The sequence below is a fragment of the Magallana gigas genome, chromosome 7 (assembly GCF_963853765.1).
Source record: "Magallana gigas chromosome 7, xbMagGiga1.1, whole genome shotgun sequence".
In the NCBI taxonomy this organism is placed as follows: domain Eukaryota; kingdom Metazoa; phylum Mollusca; class Bivalvia; order Ostreida; family Ostreidae; genus Magallana; species Magallana gigas.
The window spans coordinates 43,625,039-43,643,739 of NC_088859.1; the positions used below are offsets into that span (position 1 = coordinate 43,625,039).

At 33.9% G+C, this 18,701-nt stretch overlaps 2 protein-coding genes across 5 annotated transcripts; both read left to right on the top strand.

Moving 5' to 3' along the window:
* Positions 1–2,195: 2,195 nt before the first annotated feature.
* LOC105337421 (uncharacterized) lies at positions 2,196–9,713 on the top strand. Of its 4 annotated transcripts, none has more exons than XR_010708055.1 (6): positions 2,196–2,353; positions 6,502–6,573; positions 6,856–6,983; positions 7,710–7,802; positions 8,217–8,309; positions 8,398–9,138. XR_010708055.1 is itself a non-coding variant. In XM_034458748.2 (6 exons), the coding sequence occupies exons 1-6, from the start codon at positions 2,341–2,343 to the stop codon at positions 9,603–9,605; spliced, it is 1,611 nt and encodes a 536-aa protein (XP_034314639.1). In that variant the 5' UTR covers positions 2,197–2,340; the 3' UTR covers positions 9,606–9,713. The 4 variants fall into 4 exon arrangements, 3 of the variants coding, with proteins under 3 accessions (XP_034314639.1, XP_065923612.1, XP_065923613.1); XM_034458748.2 differs by having other exon boundaries at positions 2,197–2,353; positions 6,856–6,987; positions 8,398–9,713; XM_066067540.1 differs by having other exon boundaries at positions 2,197–2,353; positions 8,398–9,713.
* An 814-nt stretch (positions 9,714–10,527) lies between these two features.
* Positions 10,528–18,418, top strand: LOC105335522 (uncharacterized). The gene is made up of 14 exons (XM_011439434.4): positions 10,528–10,650; positions 10,855–10,995; positions 11,344–11,420; positions 12,730–12,801; positions 12,903–13,026; positions 13,319–13,456; positions 13,616–13,630; positions 14,392–14,465; positions 14,963–15,034; positions 15,245–15,362; positions 16,334–16,381; positions 16,506–16,606; positions 17,580–17,664; positions 18,072–18,418. Exons 1-14 carry the CDS (start codon positions 10,608–10,610, stop codon positions 18,320–18,322), a joined length of 1,359 nt encoding a protein of 452 aa, XP_011437736.2. The 5' UTR covers positions 10,528–10,607; the 3' UTR covers positions 18,323–18,418.
* Positions 18,419–18,701: the final 283 nt, after the last annotated feature.

Sequence of the window (18,701 nt, forward strand, 5' to 3'; positions counted from 1 at the left end):
AATAGTTGTAGAACTTTATAGCAAGATAAGAGAATTTTCTCAAATGAGATTACTTAAACCAGACTCACTCTCTCTCTCTCTCTCTCTCTCGTACAATGATTTATTTATCACATTGCAGGAAAAATGCTTGTGATTTCGAACTGGGTAAAAGATTATGTAAAGTCTGTGGACACTGCTCTCGACGTAACATTAAAGAAAATTTTATGGCCCCTGACCTGTAGCCGCGTGCCTTATACAGTAGTAAGCATAGGTATGTGGAGTAATACTATATAGTATAGGATTCCAGTCCTGTGTTCCTCAGGCTTTAGTGTCCCAAGCACGTGATTGTCGAACTCAGTTTCGTTCAACTGCCTACACATTCTGTTCCCCAATGCCATGGGATGATACGGGATGTATTTTAAATCTGTTTATATTAAAAAGCCAACGGTCGAAACATTTATGAAATGTTGGACAGGCGACGGTCTGTAGGCGTTGAGACCAGGCAGATAAAGTTGAATCAAGTCGGGCATATATCGGATGCCAGGATTTCATCAGCAGTCGATCGTCACTACGAGGCTCTAATATGAATGTTTTCTGACTTGCAAAGCCCGCGACTTGTATACAGTATAAGCTATTATCATTTTTCTGGCATTTATTTCTTTACGTTTTAACTTCGTTTATTTCCGTTAGTATTCGTATTATCTGGTTTACTTCAATACTGGTTATTTCATGCACGAGCGCTTTCGCTCTCAGTATAAATAGATTTCCCGGGAAGTATTCGATTAATGCGACGTTCGTTACCAAGTAGTATAGGTTGTCTTTGGTTTTCCCTACCCGCCCTGACCCAAAATTGTTTTTTGAGATTAACTTATATTTTGTGTTGCCATTTATTTGTATGTCGAATGGATATTAAAAATGCGATTTGTAACGAACGCACCAATCCTAAAAAAAAATCTGTTTTTGTTTTTCAACAAATTAGTCAAGAAAATATTTATTTTCGGAGGAGTGAAAGGAGGGAGAAAATAATGATTTTGATATAAACATCTTTTAAGCCTCTACAGCTGCTGGCATCGATATGCGGTTAAAAGGGCAAAAAACGGTCAGCGCAATCAAATATGGGTGGGGATGTAAGCTGTCTACAAAGAAAGAACCATTTTAACAAGACCTTGGACTTTCGGTAGGACGTAACCATCTATTTCTTGCATCAAAACAAGTGAAAAATGACACTGGTTTCGATTCAAATATGCCAAAAGTCAGACACATCTTGTTGATTTCAAAGAGCCATGGCTGAGTGGCCAGCAATGAAACAGACAGACCTTCGTCACATTGCTGTTTCACACAACTACCCAAAATCCAAGCTCTTGTTAAAATCGTTCTTTAGATGTTTTTTCTTCTATCTAGTTCCAGGCAGCGTTTGATGGAAGTTTCTTGGACAGCTTCCAAATTAATGGTTTAGAAGGATCAGTCTGGTCAACAGCTTGCTGACTCGAGAAAAGGTGTCAACAAATTTCTGACAATAACAAGCGAAATTAAAAAATTGTCAGAGTTGCTTTAGGTGTTTTGGCCTTAAAAAAGGATCCGTTTCTATTCTTATTTCGCCTGTTAAACTTTTATACTCCCTTTACATCATGCTATCTCTTATAATCTAATAATTTTATGCTGATTTGAGGATCTATTTCAAGGGTTGTGCATCTTAGCTAGCTAATGATCGTTGTACATAGAGGATCAGAGTGGAACGTATTTACCGCTGACTTGCGAAGATGGGTGTTGTTAGCCACCTTGTACGAAGAAGTGTTTGTTTCACCATCTTTGCTAGCCAAGAGGTTATGATACACTCTATACCTGTTTAGTAGCTTTTCCCCAATAGTAACTATTTAACCACTTTTACGTGGGGGAATTCCGAAAATCTACTATTTTCGTAGGTCGGACGATATTGCTATTTTTCCAAATAGGAGAAAGGCCGGTAGAGAGCACGGGCACTATACAAAACAACTTTAAGTAAAAATATTCTTTTTAGTTTTTGGGAGTGTGTGACGTATTAAAATTGAATCAAAAACATGTATTTTAGAAAACCCAAATGCAAACGAACAATCGCTCGACGTAGTCCAAATAATGCCGCCTTGCGCGTGTATTCAGTCCAGATCTCATTTATCAATCAGACTGCTTACGTGTACATATAGTGTGTACCCAAAAATACCTTGTAAGGGTGGTATTGGAAAAACCCTTTTGTCAAGAGGTATATTTATAGATTCCTTGACTTTGAAGAAACGTGACAATATACCATAAGATCTTGAAGTAACTTGAGCTGGAGAATACAATAATGAAGAATATTTGATACAATTGTCCCTCAGCAGATCTATCATGCCGTATACCGGTGAGTATACATGTATTGTAACGTTGAAAATTATCTTGGAAAAAGAATCGAAAGTAAAGTAAAATAAAACATGCATAGTTATTATATATATGTCTTACATATACCACGCACTAGTATTGGATATATCAAAAGAATGCTAGTATTTTAAAAGATGTGCTCAAATTTTACCATGCATGCATTTAAAACCCTCGGTTAGTTAATTTAATATTTGAAAGACTGAAGTTTACACGTAACCTACAGCGACCTAAGAAATATTCATAATGGTGTCAGACTCAAAGTCTCACAGGAGAGATTTGTATGGAATGCCATAGCTGCCTTAAGGTCAATTTCATATTATATGAATTGGTGTATTTTTTATATGCAATAGTAATATCATTATATGCAGTGCTAACATCATTATATGCAGTGCCAACATCATTATATACTATTATTTCACCATTTTATTCAGGGGTAAAATCTTTATATGAAGTGGTAACATTATTACGTGATGTCGTAAGATCATTATGTGCAGTAGTTTATTCATTATATGCTATGAATAAATCTTTATATGATATGATAAACTCATTTCATACAGAGCAAAACTCATAATGAACTATTGTTCAATCGTTATGTTATATGGTACACTCTTCATGTGCAGTTGCAAAATCCTTTTATGCAGTGCAACTTCTTAACATTAGGTGATAAGTTCATAATATGCAGTACTAACATCATGTTATGGTGTATTAAAACCATTATGTATGGTAGTAAAACCTTTATGTATTGTGGTGAAAGCTTTACATGCAATTGTAAATCCTTTATATGATGTTACAATTTTATAATATGCCGTTGTTGAGTCATTATATTATGAGGTCAGTTCTTTACATGATGTGATCATTTCATTATATGGAGTGGTAACTTCTCTATATGCAGTCGTAACTCTTTATGATGAGGTTGTAAACTGGTTCTCGCTGAAAAGTTTTAATGGGGAGGAGATCCAGTTTTACTTTTAAAAAGATGCCGCGTTCGTTGTGACGATGCACATTTCCTGGTCAACTTGTCGTTTGTTTTGAAGAGAGAGAGAGAGAGAGAGAGAGAGAGAGAGAGAGAGAGAGAGAGAGAGAGAGAGAGAGAGAGAGAGAGAGAGAGAGAGAGAGAGAGAGAGAGACTGTTCTTGATACATCGATGTGTGATAAATCGAATGAATTTTAGTAGAGTACGCGTTTAATTTTAAAAGTAAAATAAATTTCAAAAAATGATTGAATTTTGTAGAAATTTAATACCCCCCTCTGCTTCTAGATCCGCGCATACAGTTAGGAAGATCACTTTATGTATCTTGATATTAACATAGAACAATTTGATTTCTACTTGCTATCGTGTTTTAAACAATATATGTAATTCTTTGAAGCTTTTTGAATTAATAAATCTCATTCTGTCTCTTCAAAAACGTTTAAATTGAGGAGTTATTTTGCTCTTGATTGTTATTTAAAATAATTTTAATAGCATCCATATAAATCGTGGTGCTTGGAACAAACTTATCCGTATTTTGCTGATTCATACATTATTGCACGGCTTGCTTTTAACGATGTCGAACAATGTGTATATATATTTTGAAAACGACATTTTTTACAAAAAAAAAATACATTAACTTTATCGATTAATGCGTTACTTCCTCGTTCAGCAGCAAGTATTCTAGCTGCAGACCTATAGCTCTCTGGTTGAAAAAATTCGGATAGACAATTTGTCTATCCGAATTTTTTCAACCAGAGAGCTACAGATCTGCAGATACAAATGTTTAAAATGTGAACATTGTCGGTAACGTTGAAAAAATCAGCACACATGTAAAATATTACAATGACAAGCGTTTTGAAACTTATTTATCCCGACATCATTTATTTTCAAAACCATCGGAATAGGGGTATTACCTTTTCAAAAATTAATTTAAAAAATACCAAGCAGTTAGTCTCGGTGATTATTCGGACATCCTGCGTAACCAATCGGCTATACTAGACACGATGAAGTTTGTTAAGATTTAAAACACCGTTTTTTAACTTCGGAGGTTTTTTTTTCGAAGTTTAATCTTTAAAAATATGCCTCTTTGAAACAAAAATCGGATATGCCTTGAAACCAGTCACATTTTTCAGTGAGACCATTTTACAATTTGTTTAATGCATGGGGGTCTTGAACGGGGTGGGGGTGGGTCGCGGGGAGGACCCCGCCCCAGAAAAATTAAAATTTCGTAAAATTTCCATGAAATTACCAAAAATTTGCCTCGGACCCACCTCCCCCCACCCCTTCGACAAACTTCAGTATTCATCGTACCCCCCCCCCCCCCCACCCCCGAAAATTTTGTATTGATCCGCGTATAAAATGGTCCTATAAAAATGATGTGACAATATCTGCAACAGCTTTATGGAAAATAGCACAGGAACTGCAACACCTTCTTTGTTGGATTTAAAATACAAAAATACATACCCGGTGAGCTTAAATTTTATACAGTGGATGAAACAACCATAAAAAGAGGTTAAGACCAACCAATTTCTTTATTATTTCTTGAAAATCAAATTAATTTTAAGAAAAATGAAAAATAATTTTTATTTATGTCTATGAATAAAAATCTGTCTATTCCTTTTGCGTTGGAGGCATTAATCAGCGAGGAGTAGCATCTACCTGGTACATTGAAACAAAGGTCTTTCGACTTTGATTTTGAAACGCTTGCTTCATTTTTTGTAATTTCTTTTACTCTTAAATTAAAAGCATACTCTACTAATAATAAATAAGATTTTTCACACAAAATGGGTTCAGTGATTGATATTATGATATCGATGTTAAAGGACAGATAAACTCTCTCTCTCTCTCTCTCTCTCTCTCTCTCTCTCTCTCTCTCTCTCTCTCTCTCTCTCTCTCTCTCTCTCTCTCTCTCTCGTCACAACGATCGAACGCGGCATCTTTTTAAAAATAAAACTGGATCTCCTCCCCATTAAAACTTTTCAGCGAGAACCAGTTTACAACCTCATCATAAAGAGTTACGACTGCATATAAAGAAGTTACCACTCCATATAATGAAATGATCACATCATGTAAAGAACTGACCTCATAATATAATGACTCAACAACGGCATATTATAAAATTGTCACATCATATAAAGGATTTACAATTGCATGTAAAGCTTTCACCACAATACATAAAGGTTTTACCACCATACATAATGGTTTTAATACACCATAACATGATGTTAGTACTGCATATTATGAACTTATCACCTAATGTTAAGAAGTTGCACTGCATAAAAGGATTTTGCAACTGCACATGAAGAGTGTACCATATAACATAACGATTGAACAACAGTTCATTATGAGTTTAGCTCTGTATGAAATGAGTTTATCATATCATATAAAGATTTATTCATAGCATATAATGAATAAACTACTGCACATAATGATCTTACGACATCACGTAATAATGTTACCACTTCATATAAAGATTTTACCCCTAAATATAATGGTAAAATAATAGTATATAATGATGTTAGCACTGCATATAATGATGTTAGCACTGCATATAATGATGTTAGCACTGCATATAATGATATTACTATTGCATATAAATGAAATACCAGTTCATATAATATGAAATTGACCTTAAGGCAGCTATGGCGTTCCATAGATTTGGCTGTTTCTTTAGTTAACGTACTTTGATGATTCATGCGGGTTATAAAGGTAGCGATCATTGCAGAAAAAATTACATAACCTACAGACGTGGGTTACATATTTTTTCTGCAATGTCGCCACCTTCATATCCCGAAAGATTAATCACCAAAGAAAGAATTTTATTGTTTGAATAAGCTCAGCGACGTACATTTTTCTCTCTAAACAAATATTTGGATTTTGACAAAATATATTGACCGACCGAAAGAGCAAAAAGTATCCGATTGCTCTCGTGCATTTAAAGGCTTTTATTGTACTTTTGATGTAATAATACAAAAATGAATACTGATAAAACAAAACCATATATAATTCCAAATTACTTCTATTGTCCTTATTCTGCTTTGGTTTGTTGATACCGTTCAAGTTTTGTAATGGATATAATTATTGACAGGTCATTTGTGCGTTCCACACGAATTTAAAGTATATTCACATTATTTTATCTCCATTATTATTTGACGTTACAGATGATGATTGCAGCATTTGTCGGGAAACCTATCAAGCTGCCGAGGACAGAACTTTTCTGATCTGTTCACACGGTAAGGCGACAATTTTTCATTAAAAATGTGAAGAATATATATACACAAAATAAATCTTAAATAACGACATATCAAGTTCTACCAAATAATTCGTTTGTTACAAGTTTCTTATTAAGAAAAAGATTTTCCCTAAATGGTAACTTAAGATTGGTAGTTATGTGTAATGTGGATGGCGCAAACGTATCATTTGGGAATGGTATGTTCTGTACAAACTATGCATGCTATTTGTACTATTTCAAATACAAATGTTTAATCCAATTTTAAATTCGTTTTAACACATAGTATTTCATACACGCTGTATAAATGAATGGCTGCTCAGACGGAACACGTGCCCCATCTGCAGGGAGCGAATCGGGGATGGAGACGGGGAAGAGAGTGGTAACGACAGTGTCAACGATGAACAAGAGTTTGTAGGTGCTAATATATTTATATTTACATCTACCTAGCATAATTTCCTCTATTTCTTACGGAAACTATAGAAACAGCTAGACTGAAATCTTCACGCCCTATTTATCGATTGGTCGAAATCTACAGCGGCTGAAAGTGACAGGACTGAAATTGACACGCCCTGTTTATCGATTGGTCTAAACCTACATACAGCGACCTAAGTAAATCCCGGACTGCACGAAATAATCATGACGATGTCAGACTCAAAGTCTCACAGGAGAATATTTGGCTGTTTCTTTTAGCAGTAGCTAACGTACTTTTGTACATTAACAGTAATTTAGTGAATTTTACTAACTTTTCATAATCAGTTTATTAATTAGTTAAAGAAAGATGTTAATATAAACAATAAAATGCTTTCTTTGATGATTCATGTGGGTTATGAAGGTAGCGATCATTGCAGGAAAAATTTACATAACCCGCTAAAGCGGGTTATGTATTTTTCCTGCAATGTCGCTACCTTCATATCCCGAATGAATCACCAAAGAAAGCATTTTATTGTTTAGATATTGCTGTGTCTCTACGTGTTATTTTATTTTAATTCAGTGTTACTTTTTAATATGTTGAAGGGGTGTAACTGCAATCGTTTTATTACTACAACAATTGGTAGTATACCTTATTACTATTTGCAAGTATAAGCGTTTGTAGTGATTTGTTGGTCATAATGTATGTCTGGTAATCAATTATTTTAGAGAGATTTGATGGGGTCCGAATTCCTCGTTACAGAGAGGGATTTCGATATGATCAAGATTTAAATGCATACATTTATGGGGTGTTGATGTACGGTAAGTTTTGTACTACTTATAGTTTTAAATTCTTTCAATTACAAAACTTTAATGTAACACTGCACGCAAATATACTGTTTACTTATCTACAAATCTAGGTTTGGTAGACTTGTTTTTAATAGAATACAGTAAACATATAGTGATTATATAACTATTTCTGTTGACATAAAGAATCCGATACTAGTTTTTTTTTCTTATAAAGAGTACTATAGCTTATAAACGATAGTGTATGAAATCATCATGATTGTCGTCAAATAAGTAATTATTTTGATTTTTTTATTTAGAAACAACATAATCATAACCATGCCATTTAATAAAATTGATAGTGTCTAATAATATTATTAGATGTCTATGTATACCATATCTATATATAGAATAATAAAAGTATACTTTTTCGTAACCCAATTCAAATAGTTTTCGGAATACTATTTTGTGCATGGATTATTTACGTCATTGGATCCTATGGTTGGTCTTGTTCTTCAAAGGGATGGAGGAGGATCTTTCCTGGTAATTAAAAGCCTGCACTTTTGTAAAATTTATTAATGTAGATGTTTTAATTCTTGAGATTTTGTATATATTAATTGATTTTATACAGATTCTGTGGAATTCATGTCTTATTCTCCTGAACTGGAAGTCCTGAATGGCGGTAAATGCATACGTAATTCTGGTTTTAATTTCTGGAATGACCGATTTCAAGTGTTTAACGGAGTCGCAGGGAGGGTTCCCGTCCGTTTCCTTGGTTCTCTAGACGTAGAAATTGAAATAAAGTATAAAATCAAGAAGGACATGGAAATAGGAACAATCATATTTCAAACTGGATTTCTACCAACACAGTATATGGATAAAGATCGTTTCATTTACGACCAGGGGTTAGCAATAACTGCTGTGGTTCGTGGAAACAATGAGGTGCACTTGGTCATCAGTAATTTTGGAGCCAGTATGAAGGAAGAACGAATATCCGAAAATAAAAGAGGTACATCTTTTGTTGGAAAGTTGATTCTACGAAAACTGAAGCAAAATATATCTGTGTACTTAAAGGTAGATAATTCTGAGGAGCTATACCGTGAAAGACAAGCACATTATTTTTCTACGGACTTGCCCAACGTACTTGCGCCAGACGGAGTATATATACACACCTTTGAAAATATCAAGAACAATCTTGAGGATGTGTGGCCAGTGTTTAATGTTTACAACGGATCCAGTGCTAATGTTATCATGTCATCAAAACATTTTCACGAACCATCTTGCAACAAGAACCTATATATATCTGAGAATGGACAGTCTGTATCCAATTCAAAGCAAGTAGGGTTTATGAAATGTGGATTAAAGTCGGGACCATTGGAATCAAAGGACGCTACTTTTGTACGATCTAATCGCGAATTATACAGCTACAACCCATTCCTGCTACGTAAGAAATATAATATCTCCTTTGAATTAGAATATGAGAAGAGTATTTATTCTGACAAAGAGCATTCGTTTCCATTTCAAATACAATTGGAGTCTCAGGAGAATAGTTTTGTGCTTGGTGTTGCTGCTTTGGAAAACTACATTTTTATTTACATGTTTTACGGCAATTCTACTCCAGCATTTGAACGAATTCCACAAAGGACAAGCCACGGTTTGAAAAAGCTTCATTTTTCCATTGAAGTGAACTATGAACTTCGCACAATCAAACTTGATATACTTTATCCAGCAGAAAATCAACGATATTCTCATGAATTTATGAACACGGTTTATACGAGGACGCCCTATCTTTTCGTAGGAATGAGAAATACAGGAATCATAGAGGCATGTTTCAGCTAGCACCAAATACAAGTGTTATAATTATAAAGCACACCATGGTCAATATATATTGTTTTGTAGCACCTAATGGAAGTACAGGTTCTATTTGTATTTTTATGATTTTTCACACATAAACTAAAGAAGGAATAAAGAGTGTTTTAAAAATTGTCGTTTAGAAATTATTTTCATGTTGTACATTTGCTTACCAAAGGGATAGGTATACATTATATAACAAAAGCGATCTGTATTCTGTAATCAGTGTACCTTATAGCGTTTTAACGTCCATATGAAATTCGCTTAAAAGACCTAAATATGAAACTTGATATTGTGTAACGAAAGATACAAAAAGTTGTAACATCTGTTGTGACTTCTTTGTCTGAAGCATGCCCGTTTTTCATTTCAAAAATTGTATAATAATTTTATTTTAAAAATTTGAAAGAACCCATTTCATTAGGCAGAACTTGGGGTTATGACCAACTACATTGTATCATTTATGGATATAAACTTAAAATGCGGTATTTAATTTGAGATTATACATCATCATATTTTGTTTGTAGAATTAAAATATTTATTATAATCAAGTTTAATAAATGACATGCAAAATTTGACGCTAAAATCATATGAAACAGCTAACAAGACAACGTAGGTACAGTTTAACAAAATTCGAATTCATTAGTAGGAATTGTAACTAGGTAAACATAAAAAAAAACCCACTACAATGCCCAGAATGCAATGGAAAAAATCACAAACTATATATTGTCACTATAGAATCAAACTAAAATTATGACAATTTGACTAATTATAAATGTTTAGTGCCCATGATTTACAATTACTTATGTTGTGGGCTCATAAAAAAGGGGAAAAAAGAATCACAATATGTTTCTGCGAGAAAAATTTTACGTGAATTTTGTGTGCATGTTATCTTCACATAAAATTCACGTAGTCACGTTAGACACAATAGGCTGTGTACGACTTGACATATAACCTCTAGGATTCACATTGTCATGATAAGGACCTGGAGCAATGGCGTCCTTTGTTGTAGTCCTCGTAATTTCAGCATGGATAGGTATGTCTTCATATATCTTCCCCACCGAGAACAAAATCATCTTAAAGATAAAAACAATTAGTGTAACAGTATCGAGAAAACAAACATTAGACTCAGAGAAACAGTTAAAAGTTCAAAGATGCCTGTTTAATACTCACAGTCATATGTAACTGTCTTTACATAATCAGTCACGTCATTCTGTGGACTATTGGTGTATGTTTACAGTGGACATTAGAGGGGTTTCTCTCACCACTGCCACATCGTGTACTGACAACCCCTTTCTCAAGTGTTCCCTTCTAACCCCCGAGATGTGTGAACAGGACTGCGTGGCCAACGCACTATGTCCCGGCTTCTGCAACACTTGCCGTGAGTTCTGCCAATTAAAACGACTAATGGTTTAGTAAATAATAGTATAGCATCAAGTTAGATAATAAGGAAACAATTAATTGGAACAAGATGGGGTACATGTACATGTACTACATCAAATTTTAGATAATAAATTATGTTCAGGGAGGTACATGTATATATATATATATTGTATATGACATACGTGCATGGTATAATTCAGAAAGGAAATATCCTCGATATGACAAAATATGACAAATTCGAGAATTTGTTTATACATGTATTTTTTATTCTAGAGACATAAACCCCAGTATAATTTTCAATCATATTAACAATTAGTTCCAAGCTTATTCTAAAATTGTACCACAGGGAGGAAGTGCTACCATTGTGACGCCGTGGACAGACCGGAAGAATGCCACAACAAGACCGTCTGTCAACTAAATCAGGTATAACAGTGTGTCTTATGATGGATCTAATCGGTATCTTATAGCGCTACATTTAAAAAAAAATTATGTTTGTAAATTATTTTTTTTATCTAAGATAAGAAAGCTGAAAAATATATTTGTCTTATTGAATTTCACTAATTTGATGCTCACTCGTAAGACTACATAATGAAAAATGCCTATCGTATGTACCGGCGAACAGAAGACAGAAAATTTACATTTAAAGGTATACTAGTATGTGGCATATATTTCATGCAAAGAAATGATTGATTGATTTATTTAGATATGTTAAATAAAGATATATCTTCACAATAAATTACGCAGTTTATATCAATCGGGTTATAAAGATATAGAAATTAATAAATACTTTTTATAATTATTTTCGCGTCCACAATAAATACAGCATTTGAATAAACCCCGCCTTAAATCGGCCACGTGATAGCACGCTCGGCAATGGCGACGACGAGAAAGATAGGTATACCCGTAATCCGTAATACCGTTAAGTTTGACAGATTTGGCCAAGAAAGAAAAATAGACAGACTGACAAGGATAGGAACAAAGGGAAGATTGTCATCGGAGATCATGTAGATTGATGGGATAGGAATTAAAGCCGAATTAAACTTAAGTTTAATAAGTTTTTATCATGAAGTTGTAGGGGTTTTGCTAGTCAGGTTCGTTCGTGCTTCATGTGTTCCATGTCGTTATGAACCACAAGTGGATTTTCGTTAAGAGAAAATTTTGAATAAAGAATAAATAAACACTCTCAGTACATGCATCCCTCATGCATGAGAGGGGATATTCACTCATTTTAACGTGTCGTTGACGCTTATTTAAAATAGTGGTTCATCTTTATTACACATAATTAGCAATTTTTATCGTTCTACATTAATGAATAACGGAATAATAATGCGTCGGGTATCATCTGATATAAGAATTATCTAATTTAAGACACGAAAAACGTGATTCTAATTTGTAAACAAACTGTTCTTCCATCGTGTTTTGAAAACTAGGTTTTCCCGCACTCATGCGCAGTGGCGTTACAAATGGCTGATCACATTGATATTCATCAGACGTGTTGCAAAGTTTACAGACAAATTACTAAAGAAAGAACATGTTTTACGAGCCTAGAGTTTGTGAAACATCTAATTATAAGAAGCATGATGCATATTTTTACTAAAACTCATGTCAAAATTTTTACTCCAAATACGCCACATATACCATATACCTTTAAACGCGTGGTTTATTTTCAAATTCAAAATGACAGCATGTTCACAAAATATATGTACATCAAATGACTAAATTTTGTATAAAGGTCTGTATTGTGACGCAAACTTTCACCGAGTCGCTGGAGGAAAAGTTCCGGTTAGGATGCGTAGACAAAAGCGTAAGTTTACAACGTATACCATAAAGGTAATTTTATGTATCCAATAAACAATAAACAAATGACATGGCAAATTTTAAATTTTGTCAAAATTATCCCAACAGATCTGCATGAATTTATACGGAAGCATTCAATCTAGAAGGTCTATTTCGTTTGACGGCGGATGCTGCGATCACAACTACTGCAACAAGCATGACCCGGATGTCAGCACTGTTGTTCCAATTACTGGTATTAATGAAGCCCCTTCCCCTCCCAACATCCAAGTTTCACGCATAGAATATGTAACATATAAAAAAAAACACTTTGCGAGATGAAACTATTGCCTTTTTGGTAGATTAATGATAGTAACTCTTAAATGAAAAAAAACAACAAAAAAACAAAAACAAAAAAAAAGTTGTAAAAGTTGGGGGAAAAACAAAAAAAAAAAAGCCTTAAAAAGCATCATCCAAGTCTTAATCATGTGTAATAAAGAACGATTTGTGTCTTTTTTGACATTACTTTTTCTAATAAATTGTTTCAGAAAAAGTGACCACCCCCGTGGCCTCACCATTGGATCTCTGTCGCGATATTGATGCTAACTTCTGTGCTTTTGGGGGAACCAAAGAATGTTACATATCTTGCTTTGCCAACATGTGTCCCGTAACTTGCAAGAAATGCGGTTAGAACTTATAATTCTGCTTAAAACTTAAAATCCTAACGACAGTGTGGGATTTTAATCACCAAATCGTGAATGTAGACAAAAGCATAATACATATAGACGCTTGAATGTAAGCAGTTTGTGGTAGAAATTTTTATATTTGAAAATGTTTTGTTGCAGTTCCACAAGGCACGCGTAAGTACACAATGCATTCTGTTTGGAAATTAATATTTCATTTTTCTTAAAAAAAATCATTTCGACAAAAAACAAAGTTTTGGGTTTATATAGGAACCATTAAAGGGACATGGTCACGATTTTGGTGTCATTTGTTGAGTTATAAGCGAGTAACAGAGTTTCAATTCTTCGCTATGTAAACAAAGCTTTTGTTTACATTTTGAATGTTGAAGTGAAAATCCTAGTTTTAAACACAAAATGAATGTATTAATCGTTAGGAACTGATAATTCATGCTTAAAATGAATAAGAGGATAGACAAATCAGTTTTAAAATTTTTTTTTACTGGTATATTGAACCTATGTAAGCAAAAACAGGGCAAGAATTGCAAGCCCTGTATCTTGCCTAAAACTCAACGACTGGCACCCAAATTTCATTTGCTCATTAGAAATCCATTCATAAAGCATTGTAAAAAATAAAAACAGAAAAATAAGATTTGACCAAAACCGTGACCATGCCCCTTTAAACTTAGAGATTATCACATTTCACGCGCACTGAATAAATAGAGACATTATCTTTCTTTAGACAGGATATTGAAATGAATCATATTTTTGTATGTTTAATTTGTAAAGCGATTTTAAAGGAATAGAATTCTCTGAGTGATTGTAACCGTTGTTTACGAATGTTCAAGTACTAGTAATTTGCATGACTTGTTTTGGTAAAATATTACAATGAGTTTGAAATTCCCATCAAGCTGTTCAGTTTTATTTTCATCTGTACATAGTGCAGTGCCTTAGTTGCCCGGAAGTGAGCAGCGCGCAAGAATGTAACAACACCAAAGTGTGCAAACAGTCCGAGGTGAGGAGACCTTTTTGTCGCTTTACATGCACAGGGGATCAAAGATGTGTGTGTGTGTGTGTGTGTGTGTGTGTGTGTGTGTGTGAGTGTATCATAGATATGTTCATTGTAAGTGCAAATAGTCCTCCACAAAGAGAAATCGTGTACTACAGATATCTCTCGTACATGTAAGGGTCATTCAAAATGTTTTGTCATCTACAATTCTCCAGTAAGAATTAACTATATATCATAACTGTTGTAATTGTAGCTGTTGAATGAATTCCTTATCTCTTATATATCCTCTCTGTTTTGAGTTTACAAAGTTTGATAATGATAGTCTTTTACCTTACCGTGCATGCTTTACTGTTTTCTAGTGAAAAGGGATTGCAAACCGAAAAAATAAGAACCAATGTAACAATCAATGCACCTATATGTTTTAGTTACATGTATATATCCAGTGCCTCTATATCTTTATGTTAGGTCTTACATAAACCAATGCTGTTGAGGTTTTTTTTTAGGTTTGTATTGCAACGGAGACCCAAAATTCTGAATTCCAAAGGAAGGCCAAATTGGACTGCGTCAGTAGAGCGGTGAGCACATTTAAATCCTAGCGTTAGTTCATACCCTGTGTGTGAAGTTTATCAAAGTTAAATTTTCCGATCCATAACAGCCCCAGATTCAATTAAAATAAGGTCCTAATATGGATCGGATTCCCCTTAAAAAAAACGCGGTGGAATCGGAATGATGTTCTACATATATATTGGAAATTCGAGACAATCGCATTATTTAAAACATTTTAGATTTGTGATCATTTAAATCTGACCGTTGTGGAAACTCCTGGCACTTCCTCCACTGGGCACGTCGATGGTTACTGCTGCAACACCTCCAATTGTAACTCACAACCTTTACCGGAGCCAGGTACATAAAGACCTTACAATATTACCACTTTTTAACAGTCATTGACTCTCCCTCACCAATTTCATTCTGCAGTGTGAGAAAAGAGACATTGGGGAAAGACAGATATGCGTGACGTTCTATTGCTTCATGTATATCTAGGCAATCAAAATCGGCTGTGATAAATGCTACAGTATTGAAATTCTATGTGATCAAATACTTATAAATTATGAAAGCCGGATTAGCTTATTTTTATATTTTTATAATAAACCTCGTTATGATGAGATGAAGATTTACTTAATATTTGTCAAAATACTAAATGCTTTCATTTTAAACTCACCTTTTGCTATGATATTTCCAATACTATATGAGTTTTTGTGCAATGCAACTAAAATACAATGCTTAATGATTAAGTATATGATATGCTTTGCTGTGAGATTTGATAAAATTCCTAAACATAATAAATATTTTATAATTTCGTTAAAAAGAATTACTTATTCGTTAAAACGACATAATTATTTATTTTTTACTTTCTCACAAATAAACTTATACCGTAAATCCAGTTTTCAGATACATGTACAACCATTTATTGATAATTTTACGAAAGAAGATTTGTATCAAAGCACTTAAAAGACATTTTTTGGGATACCTGGGTTTTTTTTATTCGTTTCGGTTCGCAATTTTAGCTGTTTGTAAGAGTAACAACTTTGAAGAAGAAATGTGTTTTAAATTTCCGGCTAAATGTCAGAAATTTCTTTTAATGATGAGAAATGTGATTTTATTTTTTGGTGTCGTACAATCTTATTAAAAGCAGATGTTAAATCCGTAGCGAGTAAGCGAGCGAATCAAACATCTTATTTTAATTAGATTGGATGTCGTAACGACCGTATCTATGACAGTGATAAGATATGTAACACTTCGATTATTAAATACCATTATCAAAACTTTAAAACTGAAAAAAAATAATTTAGCTAAAAAGCCATTTTTCGTTTCAGAAACAACAACTTTGCCAACAACAACATTAAATCCAGAAGCAAATCCAGGCAATAAACTCTCTCTCTCTCTCTCTCTCTCTCTCTCTCTCTCTCTCTCTCTCTCTCTCTCTCTCTCTCTCTCTCTCTCATAATAAAGTCTATAATTTTCACTATTCTTGTTTGCATTTTGCAGGCTGTCCAATGTCTTTTCAGCGATGTCCTCATAATTTCCACAAGCTTCATAACTCGTGCTATCTGTTCACCAACGACAAATACACCTTTGATGCTGCCTCTGTATGTACTCTATATATACTACTAAAAAAGGCGAAATGTATTGAGAAAGCTTAATGCTATATAAAGCCCCCCCCCCCAAAAAAAAATAAAAATAGTTGAAAAAAAATCCAAAACAATTAATAGAAAAATGTTTTTTTTATGAATGTCAGCTTGCCTATTGATGTCATGCCTTTACTAATCAATGAAAGATTGGAGACATATTTCCCGGTTAAACATTAATTATTCAGTCAGCATTCGAACATGGTGGATGCAATACACATGCATGGAATATAGCGTAACGTGCTTATCCATTTTGTGACCCATAATTTTGAGGGGTATATTTTTGATTACATTCAAACATTTCCCGTTTGTTCATCTGACTAACGCCGCTTTAAACAATGTTGATTGGATAGAAAGATTGGGGGGGGGGACTACGACTTTTTAGTAAGTTTATTTATTCTTTAATCCAGATGGCTTGTCAAATCATATCTTTAAAGTACATAGCATAATACATGAGTTACATGACTTAATTATTGACCCCTATTTAATCATCTGAGCAAAGAAAGACATAGTGTCCAGAGTGTTTTTGAAGAGATCGTAAATTTGAATGTAATTGACGATGATTTTTATTAGAATCGAGATTATTAAAACAAAATGTATGTTCTTATTGTAAACTGTGTCTGCAACAGATAAAAAATTCACTGTTTTCAACCGCATAACCACCTGTGTTATAATGCATTTCTTCTGTGTAAATATACATATAAAATAGAATTTTGACAGTTGTTATGTAGATACTAGTACTACATTTGGTTACTTCATAATTGAGTGTTTTATCAGGCATTTCCAATTTGATTTTAAAATTTTAACAATACGTAAAAATACCACAGGTTGCTATTTTATGCTCAGTGTTTAAAATTACTTGTATAGTAAGTATTACATGTACGTGTAACATTGTTATTGTTGTGTCATTCACGTGGTATATCCATCACTGCAGAACTACTGCCACCATCTGTGTGCTAGACCGGTCATCATCAGTACTACCGAGGAAGGACAGGCATTGACTCAACACATCCTCCAAGGTAAGTCACGTGACTGCTGAAAACTTAAATTTATGGTAGAAATATTTGTTTCGTACTTAGAAATACTTCAGCAATTATAGTGTACGTTTAAATCTTTGATGTTCGCAGCATCTTGCAAACACACTTATGTTTAAAAAATTGTTCTCATTTTTCTCGTGCCTTTTCAAATCTTATAAAAGTTTGCGCCTTGTATTTAAAAGTCTTTTGAAAAGCGGCTATTCATGAGCACCAAATACCAATCAGACATCACCATTTATTTTGTTGATGAGATAATGCTTTCAAAATAATTTTGTACTTACCCTCCTCCCACCTCACTCCCACCTCGTTCTTATTTAAAAGTCTTAACTTAAACTATGATATTTATTTTAAGTCTTGCGCCTGTGCTAAATTTTGACTTTCTATTACAGATCATAACTTAGTAGGGCCATTTTGGACTGACGGAATAAGGAAACACGAACACACACATTGGTTTTGGATGTCTTCGAATCATGACGTCATGAACTCGCTCTTCGTTGATCCGAATTCAGTCCACCATGGAGAGTGTCTCATCTTCGGTAGAGAAACATCCTCTCAATTAGCACATGGGGGACATTTCTATGCAGATGGCCGATCGTGCTATGGAAGTTATAAAACAATATGTGAAGTTATTCTCAATTAAAATTCACATTCAGTGATTGCTATCAATTTGATTCAAGACTCATATGCGTGTATTCGGAGTGATTAAAATAAATCAGCCAAATACATCAATATTATATACACGTTTCTGTTTGTCAGTATTAAATCTGGTCATAATTTTGAGAAAGAAAATGAGATAAAAAGATGTAAGAACTATAACGACGCTGTGTGTAATTCAACAATCATTTAACAGGTTTGTTTGAAAGTTGCCACAATGTGTAGTACGTGCTACTTCGTCGAATTGCGAGAGGTGTCTGAAATATGCGATAATCGAACATCAGAGGTATAGTTTAGTCTTTGGTTATCCAAATATTCATATTTTGCACATACATTTCATAGGCGTCGGGACCGGGGGAGGGGCT

What these genes read in the sequence shown, in the direction of transcription:
- LOC105335522 (XM_011439434.4), top strand. Translation starts at nt 10,608, where the DNA reads ATGGCGTCCTTTGTTGTAGTCCTCGTAATTTCAGCATGGATAG. An exon ending in CCGTCTGTCAACTAAATCAG is followed by an intron (nt 11,421 to 12,729) that starts GTATAACAGTGT and finishes TTTTGTATAAAG; the next exon opens with GTCTGTATTGTGACGCAAAC. An exon ending in ACAACCTTTACCGGAGCCAG is followed by an intron (nt 15,363 to 16,333) that starts GTACATAAAGAC and finishes TTTTCGTTTCAG; the next exon opens with AAACAACAACTTTGCCAACA.
- LOC105337421 (XM_034458748.2), top strand. An exon ending in CGATGAACAAGAGTTTGTAG is followed by an intron (nt 6,988 to 7,709) that starts GTGCTAATATAT and finishes CAATTATTTTAG; the next exon opens with AGAGATTTGATGGGGTCCGA. An exon ending in ATGGAGGAGGATCTTTCCTG is followed by an intron (nt 8,310 to 8,397) that starts GTAATTAAAAGC and finishes GATTTTATACAG; the next exon opens with ATTCTGTGGAATTCATGTCT.